This window comes from Pimephales promelas, chromosome 13, assembly GCF_988280905.1.
Source record: "Pimephales promelas chromosome 13, fPimPro1.hap1.1, whole genome shotgun sequence".
Lineage (NCBI taxonomy): Eukaryota > Metazoa > Chordata > Actinopteri > Cypriniformes > Leuciscidae > Pimephales > Pimephales promelas.
Window position 1 is genome coordinate 27,562,050 of NC_142781.1, and position 16,319 is coordinate 27,578,368.

Genomic DNA, 16,319 nt, shown 5'->3' on the forward strand with positions numbered 1-16,319 from the left:
GCATCACAGAAAAAAAAAGAATATATATATATATATATATATATATATATATATATATATATATATATATTGTATATATATATATGTATATGTATATTAAAATAGAAAAACATTATTTTAAATTGTAATAGCTTAATATTTCACAATATTGTTTCTGTATTTTTCATCAAATAGGCAAGACTTTAAGCATAAAAAGACCTCTTTCAAAAACATCAATCATCATTTTTTTTTACAGTAGGCTTATAAAACAAATGTGCGAAAGAGTAACCGATGTGATGTAAAAATCACCTTGAATAAATAGTAAGCTATACGTTTCATCTAAATATTCTACACTATATTAGGACAATAAATAAATCCAGACAATGATTCGCCAAGTGAGAGACAAAAGAAAAACACCAAATCCTCTCAAACCCTCTACACACAAACACAATGGGCATGCGCGAGCACAAAGAACAGCGACGCACGAGCTGCTATGCAATGCAGCGATGCTTGTTCCTATAGCAACAACCTCTCGCGCACATCCGCCGCCTCCACCAACGTCTCGCACGGATCCGCGCGACCCTCTCCTCCTCCCCACCGCATAACAGCATCCCTCTGTCAACAGGATATTTCCATGACACGGAAATACGACGGGGGAAGGAAAATGGCGCTCATCCCATCACAGATCCTCAGAGTAGCGATACTCCTCTCTTATTTTTCTATCCTCTGCAATTACAAAGCCATAGACATGCCCGCGCATCAAACATACGGCGGTAGCTGGAAGTTTCTTACGTTCATAGATTTGGTAAGTGCATGTGCATCGTTCCCATGCAGTGCCTGGATATATATACAGAATGAGTGAGATCTCCATAATGCATTACATTCTTAGACAGGCCCCTGTTATGCTGAAATATGCCAGGTTCCTACAAAAAGGAGTAGCCTACAAACGCCACCACAAATTGTCTTACGTCATATTTACTGATCATTAGACGTTAATCACATGACTTTTTAAGTCTCTACGATGATGTCATGTTTTTTCATATCTCACATCCTCATTAATAATGAATATTATTTTGGAGGGCTGTGCTGAATTATGATCTGTTCTCTGAGCAATTGGGAGGACACATTTAAGGATGTATAAAGTTTTGAAGTATAAATAGCAGCAACCTTGTCTTTTGTTATGGCAGTCTGCACCAGCATCTGAACACACACACACATACTTGACTGTTTTGACAGTCTGTGAGCCAGTGAGTCATGTTTTCCACATAAACAGCCCATTTTCTCCCCCTTTTTCGAACAGTGATTTTTAATAGCAATAAAAGTTGTTTTGTTATAGCCTACACTTCACATTTGCACATCTGTTCGAGTGCACTGTTTGCTGGGTCTTTCTTTTTTTTTCATTCTTGTCTAATCTCACGTACAGATGTGTTCGGATTATTGTAGATGGAGCTTTTTAAAACGTATGCCGTTTCATAACACTTATGATGTTTTTTCTAACTCTCTAGTGACTGCACTAAAATTAAACTATATAAACTATATTTCATTAGATTGCTATTTTACCCTATTTTGCTCAAATAAATGCAACTTAAACTTAAAAAAATCTTAATAATGACTCGCATACTGTTCAAATTCCATGCACACTGTAAAATAGATTTATACATTGAAAATACATTGAGAGATAAACAACCATAGAGAGATAAAGAAGTGATTTATTGTTTGTGCTGCTTTGTGTTATAGTGTAAAGATTGATTATGACAGCATTTAAGGACCTCTGACACCAATCAACCTGACTGTGTGAAACTAATATTAGAACAGACGATAAATAAACACACGTCACATTCAGAAATGCAGATTATCTCATCTTGGCACAAGAAATGCAAGTGCATCTGGATCAAATACTTGCACTGATCCACACTCCACTGTGGCGTTGTTATATTTATTAACACTCTAACTATTGTGCTAACTGTGCCACTTTGATTTAAGGCATTTATGTTTTCATCAGGCCTCATTAATTATTCAATTCCGGGGTTTAGATTTAGCTTTCCGTTGTCACTATAGGACACTCGAGGAGCCTGGCATAGAGTTGAGCTCTTGGTGTTGAACATAAAGTGTCTGGTCAAGTGTGGCCGAAAGCTTTCAGTGATCCGACAATGGATACCGATGGATTAATTAGCAGAGTTTAATTAGCACAGATGCATAGGTTTTCTGAGTGTATCATTACTGTGATGAAAGGCAGTCTATATTTTTATGAGAGCAGTTGTCGCAAATGCCTTTGCAACTAATTATAAATTGAAAGGATACATTTGAGTGCATAGTTTTTGACATTTATTTTTAACATGAATGCTGGACTAGGACTGTTTTGCAAGCTATAGTAGCAGTCTTTTGTTTGATAAGAAGTGAGGTTTCCTATATAGCCCAATTATTGTTATTCACAGTCTCAAACCAGCAATTCACTAGATTTCATGGAGACTTGAATCTCAGTCCAGGAATCCTTGTGGTTGTTTATAAGTAGAAATGAAGGCTTTGTATAGCTAATAAATGATTTTATGCTTCTTTTGGCTTCATGTCCTCGTACCAAGGCTGTTTTTTTAACTGTGTTTAAAATGTGAGAAAAGGAATGACGTCCATTTTTAGCTCAGCTAAAGTAAAGATCGAACGCATTAGTTAGGGTCGAGTAAGAAAAATAGATCGTTTTAGGGGGCTGGTAATGGGGATTTAAGACTTTTCCAATAAAAGATTGGTTTTGGACAAATCGAACATTTATATGAAGCCTTAGCAGGGTTTCTCCTGCCTTCAGACACCAGGAAACAAATTTAGGAGCAGAAAGATAATGAGGAATGAAATATTAAAGAGTGTATTAATGGGAGACGTTTTTGCATGTTGGATATCTGTGGAGGAGATATAATAAAGAAACCCTCATAATTCCATAATGTCTTTCCATCGTAAATTAATGTCAAAGCAATCTCCTAACACTCATCACGAATGTTCACTAATGGAAAACGGACTAAAAAAAGACATATTAGTTTAAGACGAGAAATAGGTTATGGAGGAAAGGTTGTGTATTATTCATTTCAATGGCAGTTTTCTCGCGGCCTGTCATGCATTGTAACGTTTTAAAGCATGTCAACTGTGTCTTTATATTGTTCTGTTTTCTGTGATGTGAGTTTGTTTGCTCTTGAAAAATGATGGCACTTAGAAATACTCATATTCTATTTTCAGACTAGCAAAGATGAATGCATGGCTTTCATCAAGTTTCTCTTCAACTTCCCTCTTGTGTTGCTTTTAAAAGACAGCTTTGATTTGTATGTCAATGAGAGGCTTTAAAAAAAAAAGAAAATTGTATTTATTTATTTATTAAAAAAAAAAAAAAAAGCTTTACCTGCTCTTTTCAGTTAGGGACTCTTAATATGCAGTTTGCATTTCCTTAAACCAAAATAAATAGTTCATTTTCTACAAACTGACATTCTTGGCAAGACTTTGTATTTCAGTGAGTTGTTGACTAAAGAACAGATGCACTCAGATTGGTCAAATCACAAATGAATAATTCTTTGAGATTTGCAAACCGATTTAAAAAATAATCAGTTTGTTCACAAATTAATTAACGAGGAATGACACGTTTTTATGAAATGTAGTGGTGTTAGAAGTTCGATATTATGCTTTGGAATGTATAGTGAAGGAAAAGTAAAGATAAACTTGAAAAATTTTCTCAAGTACCACTGCTAAAATACATCGTAATGAGTTATGTTCGGTAAATATTGGGCTTTTCCAGATGAAAGATGACCAATCGTGGTGATTTCTGGGGTCATGGCTCCTAAACGGTGGTCCTACGTCGCACAGTGAGAGAGTTTCAAAGACGACTATTGTCACAGTCTTGCAACCAAAGACAGCCTGCGATCATTTTCTGACAGTGTCAAAAATGTATGATCATCTCACAGTGTGTTTGCTGCTGCGAGCTACATTTACTGACTAGTCAATTGATCTAGTATTGATCAATGCGAAATGGTGCTACAACATAAAACTACAGTACTTACCTCAAGTGTCCATATTCATATACTATACCTCCTCTTTTTTTCAACGCACATAATAACCACAATTGCCAAAGTGTGATTCATCTTGCTCTTTTTGTTTACCATTAGCACATGACATTTTATTCCTCTATACTAAATTACATTTACATTTATTAATTTAGCTGACGCTTTTATCCAAAGTGACTTACAATTGCTATGTCAGAGGTCGCACACCTCTGGAGCAACTAGGGGTTAAGTGTCTTGCTCAGGGACACACTGGTGTCTCACAGTGGATTCAAACCTGGGTCTCTCACACCAAAGGCATGTGTATCCACTGGGCCATCACCACCACCCCAACTTGCGTCGTAGCCTACGATTCAATGGGGGTGACATCATCACATAGTCTACATAAATGTCATACCCAAGTTTATTAGATCCATGTCGTAAAGTGTGATTTGATCCTATAGGATAGCAGAAATCGCACAGTCTGGAACAGGCATAATGCAATTACATTTTGCATGGCACCTTACTTTTTCTGCAGCAGTTTATTTCTGCTAAAAGTGGACAGAGCATTGAATCTACAGAGCATTGAATGTACTATATCATGTGCGTTTTGCCCTTACTCATCCAAACTTGTCATCAAGGCTACTTTACGTGAATGTGAGTATTAGTGAGTAGAAACTGAATCGAAGGTGTTTCACATATGAGATGAGAACATTGCTGCAGTCGGGGGTAAGACCGAAATCAGCACACCCAGTGAAAGTAGGCTTTGAATATTTAATTTTACTTAATATTTAATTTATCTGTTATATTGAAAGACCTTTTTGCAGGATATTGGTTTACCTATGTCCTTTTTTACTTATGTCGACCTTGATTTATTGCAATATTGAGGTGTTTATTTGAGATTTTTTGATTTTAGCAAATAAACATATGATTGCTCTCCTCACAAATCAACTATTTCTTATTTTTCATTGGCATGTCTCTTAGATGTTGAGGACTATTGCATCCTACATTCAGTACAAGTAAAATACTTAAGTACTCTTAAACTTAAGATGCACACCAGTAATGTTTTTTTTTCCCAAGGCATGTTTATAAATGCTATTAATGTTCTAATAATTGAACTAAGGCATAATCCTGGCTCAATCTAAGTCCCGTCTGTAAAGACAGGCCTAAGACTTTTACTCAAGTCGTATTGGAATTGGTGACTTGTAACCTGTAATTAAGTCATTTTAGTCTCTACTTTTACTTAACTATGTTTTTTAGGTTCTCTTTACACCTTACAAATCTGCCCCTTTCTTAAGTACACTACATTACACTTTCCTAACCAGTATTTTATGATTCTCTATCTCAGGTCATTCAGGCAGTGTTCTTTGGAGTGTGTGTCCTGACGGACCTCTCAAGCCTTTTAACAAAAGGCAGTGCCAGCATGGAGCAAGAGAGACAGTTGAGGAAGCTGATTGGCTTACGAGACTGGATGATGGCTGTTCTGGCCTTTCCCGTTGGTGTGGTACGTATAAATCACCAATCAGATTTCTCATTTTGCATATGTACACTGACTAACTGACCGAGTATATCAATAAAAATACACTTTATTTGAGTTTGTTGGACCTACATTTGGAGATAATGAGCAGTGGTGCTGGCTCAGTAAGGATATGTTGATGTTCACATAACATCAGTGCTTAGAATCAACACTGAGAATTGGATTGAAATTGAAATAAAAACACCGAAATGGGCAATTTTCAAAGTAAAATAATGCAGTGTTCCAGATTATTTCAGTGCAAAAACAATCTAGCCCAGCATTTTAGCTTTTACTAAACTAAAGTTTGGAAAGGTTTCTGCTTTTATATAAGCCCGTTTGTATATGCAAACATTGCAGTTTTTGTATACAAAAAATCAGAAAAAGTAATTGGCTGGCGGTGACTTATGGTGCGGTTAGTTTAAAGTGTGTGAACCACCCGTAAACTCTCTGAGCCATCAAGTTCAATTGTTAATGTGTGGGAAAGAAAAAAAACAGTACTGTAACGGAACATGAATGTAATACTTTGTCTGAAGCTGCCCTTCCCCTCCCACACATGTCATTGACATTAAGATGTCTGAAACCACAGGAAAACAGAGGCCACTGTTCAAAACTTGTTTCAAGAAATCATTCACTGGATCTAAGAAAGGAGGGTTGTGTGTTGAGCACATTTATAGAGTGTGCTAAAGGTAAAATACTGCTTGCTGCAAATGCATGACCAATGTTTTAATATTTTTGAAGCTTAGCAATTTTCAATGCCACTTTGTTTCAACCATTTGGGGTGAAAGAATGTTCAACTTTGGGTAAAACACAGCGCTAATCACTGTCACTTTTTACCCACCCGTCGAATCACAGGGGAGAAGGGGTGGGACAACAACCAAATGCCACATCCTGCTTGTACAATGATAACACAACACTTCATCCAAAACTAGAGCCAAATGCCAATGCTTCTTGTTGAATACAAGTATTACTATTCTTTTAAAAAAAATCCTATTAAGCCCAATTACAAACACGATACATATTACAGGCAGAATAAACACTACGTGCCTTAAGATCTCTATTTAGAGCATCAAAACTGTGAATCATCGCATTCCTGTAAACCTGCAGGTCAGGTCAGACAGCATCTGTATTCTCTTAGCACAAACCACTATATCTGGACACATCAACACATGCTGCTTTGCATTAGGGGACTATACAGATACCAATACGCATTGTCTTAAACTGACATCTCATTTGCTTTGCAAAAACCCAGTCATCCATCTGACACTGCCACAAAATCAGCTGTGCAATAAAATCCAATCCTGCAAAGTGGAGAAAGAAACACTGTGTTGTTTCTGTTTTGTCTGTGTGTCCGTGATGACCATCAGATAATTACATGTAAAATATTTAAATCAGGCTCACGAATGTCTCTGGCTGGCTAAAGATCCTTTAATATTGCATGGCACAATGTTAGTGAAGAGTTTAAGATGTCAAATGACAGTGTCGAAGTGACTTAAACCCGTAAGTGGGAAGAAAATCGACTCTGCTCATTTTATTTTAATGAAAAAGACACAAGCAATCTCCTTACGTTGCAAGGGAGCACTAATAATACAACTTTTATCTTAATGTAAATACAGCAAAGAAGTGTGCAAGTACATTTTTTTTTTCATCATTTTAGAGCATCATACTGTTTTTGGGGGGAGTTCTGCTAAATATTCCCAGGATGGCACCCTTGTGTGAACTGCTGGCCTCAGCCTCAAAGTACCATGAAGAAAGCGAGTTATTAGTTGGTGTCTCCCCAAAGAAACTCCACTTAAAGGGACGTGGTAAGCAGCAATGTAGCCTACACCTTCTGTGTGAAGGGAGATAACAATGCTTAGCTTAGAAACAGCACGAGTGAACACCTCCATCAGCTCCTCATCAATCCTCATTGTCCGCCACATCAATACTGACAACATCCAGCTCCTCAGAACTGGATAGTTGCAATATTAGGGCCTCAACTTGGGCAGAAGAAACCACAGAGCGTGCTTCCGAACCTAAAATTGAGGCACTAGATCTAACAGGTAAGGGTTGAGATAGTGCGGGGCCCGTCTCAAACCCCGCTGTTAGATCCATCTGAGATCCCCACGAAGGATGTTGCCTAGACAATACATAGATCGTGTGTATCCTCACCTGTTAGATAGCCTGTGCAGGGATGAACACACTTTCTATAGAGCTATTCGCTCGCCATGTCTCTCAATATATATATATATATATATATATATATATATATATATATATATATATATATACTGTATATATATATATCGTTTTTCTTTTTAGATAGTGAAAAACTCCTGCTGTAAAAAAATAAAACCGTAATTTTTACAGCAAAAAAACGGGATGCTGTGGTTGCCATAACTTTGCCTTTAAAAATACGGTAGGAACGTTAATGGTATTACAGACTTAGCTTCAAATTTACAGTAATAAACCGTATTTCATTTTCTGATAAAATGTTGATTTACCAACCTTTTGAAAAATTTATATCTATTTTGTACCATTGTAATACACTGACAACCGAAAATCATCACAGTAGTGATGAGAGTTACACGAGCAATCAAAGCTTATCACAAGTAGTAGTGATGTGTTGTTCATGAAAGATTCATTCATTTTAAACGAATCTTTAATATGACTCAGGACTGCTGAGTTGTCTCAGAGAGTGATTCATTCATTTTGTGTTACGCAACAAATGGGTTCTGAATCTGTACTGGAAACAGAAATGATTAGTTCATCTCTAAGTCTTCGGGTTCGGGGCGGGTCCGAGTCTTTCATTCTTCCTGCCAGTCCAATAGAGGCTATGCTGTCAGTACCGGAAAGAGAATTGATGTTATTTTTAAATGCAAAATGTAAATATATGATTTTAAATATAATCAACATAACCATGCAGCTTTGACTGTTGCATCATTCTGTGGATATTTGCAGAACTTGCGGTTACAGATTCTCAGCGGGGCTTAACGAGATGGCAGACAGAGGATGCTTCCTTGTTAGCTTGTAAAAAACTTAGAAGCCAGAATGCCATGATACAAAGATGCTTGACTTTGCCCTGGCCCTCGGTGTTAGAGCTATAGGCAGTGGGCAGGCTTAGCTTACAGGCATCACAATGAGCATCATTACTGCTGACGTTGGGAAACGGGCTCTACTGTGTTTGAGTGATATGCATACTTTGTTAGCTTTAGCCAGGTCATTTCCTGACACCTATTAGTGGCGTGATATACAATTTGACAGAATTCTGCACCATCTGCCTAACAACCTTAGTCTATACTGTATGTCAGGCCACAGGATGAAGTCTCCCAGTCCAGCTAGGTTGGCTGGATACTAAAGAAGTTTTGCCGTGTGCTATGTGGTTCATCCACAGAGTCCAATGAGAGTGCATGGAAGGGGCAAATCCAAATAAACCACCTGTCCGGCTTCAAAATGAAGCCCAACGTTTACTAGAAATACGCTTCAAAAGCACAACAGATCCTTTCACAAGGCCTATCCTCACAGTGCCGCCCGTTTATTTGGGTACGGTGAGCATCATCCAAGCCCTTACTGGAAACAAGAATCCTGCAAAATAATCGGAGACACCCAAACCAAACAGAAATCTGTCACGCCCATAAATGAGACCCATTAATGCAAATACGTTTGAGCAGTTCAGGATTACAGCAGGGGAAGTGAAATTCCTTCTCGGAGAGCCTGGGACTTCAAACGCTCTTTCACAAGGCCTGCACGCTCCACACCAACGTGCCTGTTATTTAACTGCGTATGTGATGCCCTCATCATCTTAACACTGTCCTTTTTCACAGAAAGCATCTGTAGCTCCAAGTAAGTGCTGGATAAAAGCAAGGAAGAAGAAGTCAGCTCTCAGGGATTAATTATGGTATACTACTGATATGAAAATATGAGCTCTGTGTGTTCTCTGTTCGCTGTTCTCATGGCTGGTTTTAGTGCTTGTCAGGGTTTTTGCGCAGAGATTGTGTGCTGTAGATGGGGAATCAAAGAGGATATTAGACAAGTTCGACTTTTGAGCATAATGAGATGTGCCGGCATGAGGCAGGAGTTAGGCAGTCTGCCTGAAGACCTGCTGGGAATCTGGGGGCGAGGAATGGGCTCAATTTAAAGTCTTTGTGGGGAGTGAGGTCTTAAAAAGTTATTAAGTTCCTCTGAAGATAATATATAGTTGCAGTTTCCCGTTTTGAGCTCATTTCAAGAAAATACATGCCTGAGATGGCTGACACCTGACATACAAGAATCAATTATTATTGTAAAGCCTGTGCTGAATCATATAATGCTATCGAGTCATATGAAAGAGCTTTAGCAGTGTTGATTCTTGGCCACAGAGCTCAGGAATAATCACAAACATGACCACTTAGCATGTTTAGGAGCAGAGCTGTGTGGTGTTGGCAAATTGACTGTAGAATTAGATACTGCTTTACTGTTTATCCCACACTATATCTGCAGCATGGTTTAAAAAGAAAAGAAATAAAACAGCATTCACAGGTGTAGGTATATTCACATTTTATTTATAATAAATATTAAAAATTAAATGAAATTTTATATATATATATATATATATATATATTAACGTTATTTTTTATAAATAAAAGTGACAGAAAATAAGTATATGTTATAAAATAAAAAAATTAAAACAGTAAATATAGCCTATATATATATATATATATATATATATATATATATATATATTCACACATACACATACAAGTATTTATAATAATCAAACAAGAAGAAGAGTCTATTTAGTTTACTGAAGTATCCAAAAATAAGTAGTACACAATCTAGTAATAAATAAAACAATTTCGGGGAACTTTCAGCAAAAACAACTACATCATATATCATGATACTTCACATCACATATCGTTAAATCACATATCATACAGTCTACTCATCTCATTAATATTAAGGATTGCTATAAAAAATTGGTACAAAAAGTTAAAATTATATTGTGATAAAATGCTGATAAAATGAACTCAATCTGCTAACGGAATATGTTTTTTGTTTTTTTGTGATTTGATGATTATTTATCAGTTTCCTCTTTTCTTTCGATTTGCAGTTTGTGGTGACTATGTTCTGGGCTCTTTACCTATACGACAGAGATTTGGTTTACCCAAGACTCCTGGACAACTTTATACCACAGTGGCTAAACCATGGCATGGTGAGTGGGCAATTGTTTTTTTCTAGAAAGTACAATACTGTATATGAAGAGTTCAGATGCAAAAGCCTCTAAATGCCATTTGAAATTTTCTTCTTTAATGATGATTTTTATCAAACTTGTATATTTAAATTCAGTAATTTCACTTAAATGGCAATGACAATTACCTATTAATTGTTATTTAAGTGAAATTACTGAACTTAAATATACAAGTTTGATAAAAATCATCATTAAAGAAGAAAATTTCAAATGGCATTTAGAGGCTTTTGCATCTGAACTCTTCATATATAATTCACTCCCAGACAGGAACAAAAGAAAAAGCACATTTTGTTTTTTATAATCTCTTGGTCCACAATGACATCAGATGTGAAAACGGCAGTTGTTGTGCAAACCTTCATTTCAATCAGCTGGAACAAAAGCTCTAAGGTGGGGTCAAAAAGTGGCAGGTCTTGTTTTTATGACAGGTGAGTGTTCTGAACTGAAGTGTGGCTGCATTATTGTCTGGTGTGTAATTTCAGAAGCAAATAGCAAATGTGGCTCTCTTGGCATCAATGAGCAGGAATGTTAAAGGGGCACTCCACCCATTTGCATTAAGCTTTCCATTGTTAGAAACCCAGTTATATGATTGAATGGTCGTGCAACACTCTCTCATTTTCCCCTGAGACGAGAGAAATCTGCTATTTACCCTTTTCACTTCCTCCTACAATGACGCAAAAATCGTCATTTTACGTCATTGTAGGAGGAAGTGTAAGAGAGGGGGATTTCTGTAAAAACTACAAGCACTAGATCCCACTCTTTCAAACCGCTAACAGACCTATCACAGATCAGTGCCAACGTGTTTGATTTCACCAGCAGAAACTTTTTGAAAATATGGACGAAGTTACTGATTAAACAGACGGATGCATTATGGAGGATTGGGATTACGCATAGTGTCAGCCATCTTTTTTTGGAAGCTAAGCTAGTAGGCTCTTGTTCTGTGGAGAAAGCTGAGTAGTAACTTTAGGGGTTACCGTCCTTTTTTTCCCGGACATGTCCGGCCGTCGATGTCCGGGATTTAGCTTTTGCTTTCTGCAGTTGCCATTCATTGTTTACATGCATAGCTTTTGTTTCAATCTAACTGAATTCATTTTGATTGGTGAATCTGAATGTAGTGTTTACATGAACGCTAAAAAAGTGATCGGTTAATGTGCGTTTTAAACATTGCTAAGAAAATTCCCGCTCCTCCGTGAGAGATACGAGACCGCGTCTTACAGGTGTCGCTCATAGGCAATCACGCCACCGGCCTCGCGTCGTTCTCCACACGGCCCTCACTCGTCCTACTCGCCACAGTAAACATTAGGGGTGGCACGGTTCACAAAACCCACGGTTCGGTTTGTATCACGGTTTTAGGGTCACGGTTTTCGGTTCTGTACGGTTCTTGTTATTTTTTCTTTTAATCTTTAACACTCCAGAAATGTACTTCAGCATGTGATATATAGCTTAATTATCCACACTTTAGGATACAGTATTAAAAATATATATATTATATTCATGCAATCATGCACAAACTGAATTTGACTCTTTGACTTTAAGCACATTTTGGGACTATCTCAGAGGAAAGCTAGGTGAGATTTAGATACAGCAAGAGAGAAGAAATTGACATGCTTTTTGTTTATTTGGCAAAAAAAAGGAGAATGTGTATCACTATCATACAAGAACTTGTGCATTTTTATCACATAAATCTTATTTACACAAAGAAATTAACTTTCATGTATCAACTGCTAACTTTTGTAGCTCTTACCAAAATTCTATCTTTTAAAAGAAAAAGAGAGCAACTCTTAAAACACTGTCTTTTAAATGTCAATATACATGAAACCTCATTGCCTATAGATAATTAAGCTATAGCAATAGCAAAGGCCATAAACATAAAGTGAAATTTAAGTTCAACCTCAACACAAAAACAGTATCAACAATGCTTCTATTCCCAAAATGTGAGGGTACTTTTTTCCACTTAAAATTAAAGTGCAGGGTTTGGAAACGTATGACTGAAGCTCTTATCTATACATAAAGTGCCACTGTAGTTAAATTAAAATATCATAACATGAAATCCAAAATGTTCCCACACACCGGACTTATACCATAGACTTATACGACGCTGGCGCGTCCTCCAACTCCCTCATCTCTCCCACTTGCCATTTCTCCGCGTGCCGTGACCTGCAGCGCTCCATACTCCACTTTTACTGGCTTGTTTATTAACTTGAACCGGCGCTGCACAGAGCGATCGGTAATGACATCAAATACCGTGAAAGTGATGAATGCATACGGAGCCGACTCGCGCTAGATTGCGCCGGTCCAAGTCGAACAAGTTTATGTCGCGCGAAAAGAAAACACGTCACATACGGGCACGAGGTTACATTGCGCATGCGTCGAACCGTGAGACGCACACGCGCTCCGAACAGAGACAAGCGAACCGAACGGTTCGGGTGTTTTTTCATGTACCGTGCCACCCCTAGTAAACATGATGAATGGCGACTGTAGAACGCAAAAGCCGAATCCGGACATTTTTGGTGATCTTGAAACACATTTTCGGGCAGACTCATCACAGAGACTCACTAGCTTAGACTATTGTTTAGCTACTGTGCTGTTACCGGTAGAAACATGGCCTCCTAGGGCAGCGAAGCAAGTGCATTCTGGGAGTTGTTGTCTTTTATCCACATAAGCCAAAAATACATTTTCTGGCTTTTCTCGGTCTAGAAAGCTCCAAATTCAAAAATAATTTCTTCTACATACCCATTTTAAATACACATTCATCTTTCCAGAGGTGGAGTGACCCTTTAACATAAGCATATTGTTATGAATGCATCATTAAAGTATCTACAGAACTGAAAAGACTTGCACTGCAATTAGTCTCTTGAGTCTCCACAAGAGATATTTAATAACCTAAATGCTTCCATATTGAATGCTTCTTTAATCTGCTGAAGTGGCCTTGACGAAAGAGGTTTTGGGACCTAGAGGCTTCTGATAGATTGATAGGAAATAAAGCTCAGAATGAGGCTATTACTGGAAACGTGGTTGGATGTCTCAGTCGTCGCTAATCACAGGATGTATTCAGTTGACTTGGGTATAGCCCGGGGCCAGTGACAACACACGTAGCAGTTGCTAGGGAAACATGTCTCGGTTATTAATCAAAATGAATGTAACCTTTGAGCCTAATCAGAAATTGCCTCTATCTATAATGTGCAGTGGCATTGTGAAATCATATGCAATTGGATTTTCCGCAGGGTTTTTAAACCTTTCAACATTTGTCATTAATACACATTAGAGAGTACATGCTTTTTTTAGGTTATGTGCTAAAAACTTCAATTTCTTTGCTTCATTTTTCTCTAATGTTAGATTGTGACTCGAAAATGGGTTGAGAGTATGTTCTAGTCAAAGCCAGCAGGGAAAACTAAATGCAAACATAAGATATGATCAAAATATATGATCACACTGTTAGGATAGGGAAAACAAATGGTTCAACCCCAAATTTACATCATTGGTTAAGCTGATAATGCTAATAGGGTGTTTTCAATGAAGAGAATGCTCTTTCCTGCTAGTCAGTGGTTTTCTCCAGCCAGAGATCAGTACAGTTGGGCTGCTGAGGGTTGACCCACGGGAGACAACTACCTTCCAGCTGAGAACAATTTGTGCTATGCAAAACGTTCCAGATTATCCCGCCTGCGACTGAAAGAGGGTTACTCCATTGTAAATATTTTGAAGCATTCCATGGTACCACATTTGTTTGTTTACCCATGCTGCCATGGCAACTGCCTTCTGTTCACTGGCTGCTCTGACAAAGAAACAGTGATTAAGCCTTGTTACTGTTTTAGGCAGAATCAAGCACAATCAAAAGCCGTGGCCTAAACGTTTGTTCTAGAGATAGACAGATTATAAATGTGACAGATATTCTTTACAGATACCCAAAAAAATAAATATGAAAAATATTTAAAGACTGTAAAACAACTTTTTCAGAAATATAAATAATAATTATTATAATAATAAAATAAAATTTACATAAATTATAACAATAACATTATACAATATATATATATATTTTAATGAAGCCCATTTAGACTGCAAAACAACTTTAAATAAATAGAAATAATAATAATAATTTTCTTAATTGTTCAACGTAACTTACTCAAATCATAACAATGCAATTAGGCCTATACTTTTTTTTAATGAAGACCATTTAGTCTGCAAAACAACTTTGCATAAATAATAATACTTTTTTTTTTAATTATTACCGGTATATTGATATTTGATCTTAAATTATAACAACAAAATTATAATATTGACTAAATTATTAATTGATTACAATGTTTATATTATGATAATTAGTATTATTATGTTTTGTATTGTTGTAGTCTAATGATCTAGCCTGGGTTTCCCCATGCTGCCTTGCCCCAGTGCACCATGAACCAAATTTTCGCCCTGAGATAGGGAACCAATCACAGAACGGGGAGGGAGCAGCAAGACAATGACGACGTATATGTGACACACCGAAGTAGCATCTTGGCAGTGGATGCGAAGTTACCTTTTGATACAGCCTTTATGTATACAGAAATCTCTGACCAATGGTCTTCTTCCTCGTCTAATTTTCTGTCGCTCTACATACATCATCTGGTATCATTGAACCAATTGGCTATGAGCTACGTACAGGCGCATTTGATAGACATTTGTAGCACCTAATAATACGTCTCTGGGCATTCGTAAACTACGCCTCAAATACGAGAAAATGAACATGTGGTTTCCAGACCACGTCTCATTCTCAGTCTGGCGTTAGCCAGGCTACTAATGATCAGTTATTGTGTCAAAAAACACAAATATAACAAATCAATTTAGCATATTGGAATCAAAAACTTGGGTATATCAATCTATTTTTAATTTATACCTGTGCCTGTCAGTGAAACCCCCACAGCAGGGCATTAATGAATCATTTACACTTTGATGCACTGAAAGAGAGAGAGAGGCTGCTTTGCATAGGCTTCCTTAGAAATTAGGCCACCACAAACGATAATAAAGATGGGTGACTGCTCCTTTTAAGTCACTATATTTGAATACACTAGACATATTTATATTTATTCGGGTGCATACAGCTCATAGCTACAAAGTCCTTTGAAACTGTCAGGGACTCTCTATATGTAGTCACATGCAGAAATGTAAGAATATTAATCACATCACTAAAAACTTTGCCTTTGTAAGTGCAGACAGGACAGTTAAAACAATACTTTCCCAGTGACAAGGGAAAGGACATTTTCCCTGTTTTGAAGCTGTCAACAGCGTTGTTGTATATTTGGCAAGCCTATCAAGACACATAATGTGGTGATAACAGTCGAAACAGAGCCACTTCAATAGGACTTAAAGAGGCCACTACTAAACTTTCATGGCATCATCAGGAGGCAGTTTACCTGCGTCAAAGTATCTGTGACAATAATCCTGTCTCTGCTTTGTGATTACTCCGCCTGCAGAGAGAGGCCTGTCAGAAGAGCGTTGCGCTGCTCTAATGTTAATGCCAGTGGCCTCCCGCTGAGCAGCCCCCACGTTCAAAGCCACTCGCTCCAAATGCGTACCACAAATAAACATCTTACACCTACTTAGAAAAAACACCAACTTCCGCACATCTCAAAAT

The 16,319-nt window shown here is 37.4% G+C and overlaps 1 protein-coding gene across 1 annotated transcript in view; it reads left to right on the forward strand.

Annotated features, from left to right (window-relative positions):
* Positions 1–433: 433 nt before the first annotated feature.
* Positions 434–16,319, forward strand: part of aig1 (androgen induced 1) — a 43,087-nt gene continuing 27,201 nt past the window's right edge. Inside the window, exons 1-3 of the mRNA XM_039692384.2 lie at positions 434–784; positions 5,338–5,493; positions 10,571–10,672. Coding sequence (XP_039548318.2) covers positions 473–784; positions 5,338–5,493; positions 10,571–10,672 — 570 coding nt within the window. The 5' untranslated portion in view covers positions 434–472. The remainder of the gene's footprint in view (positions 785–5,337; positions 5,494–10,570; positions 10,673–16,319) is intronic.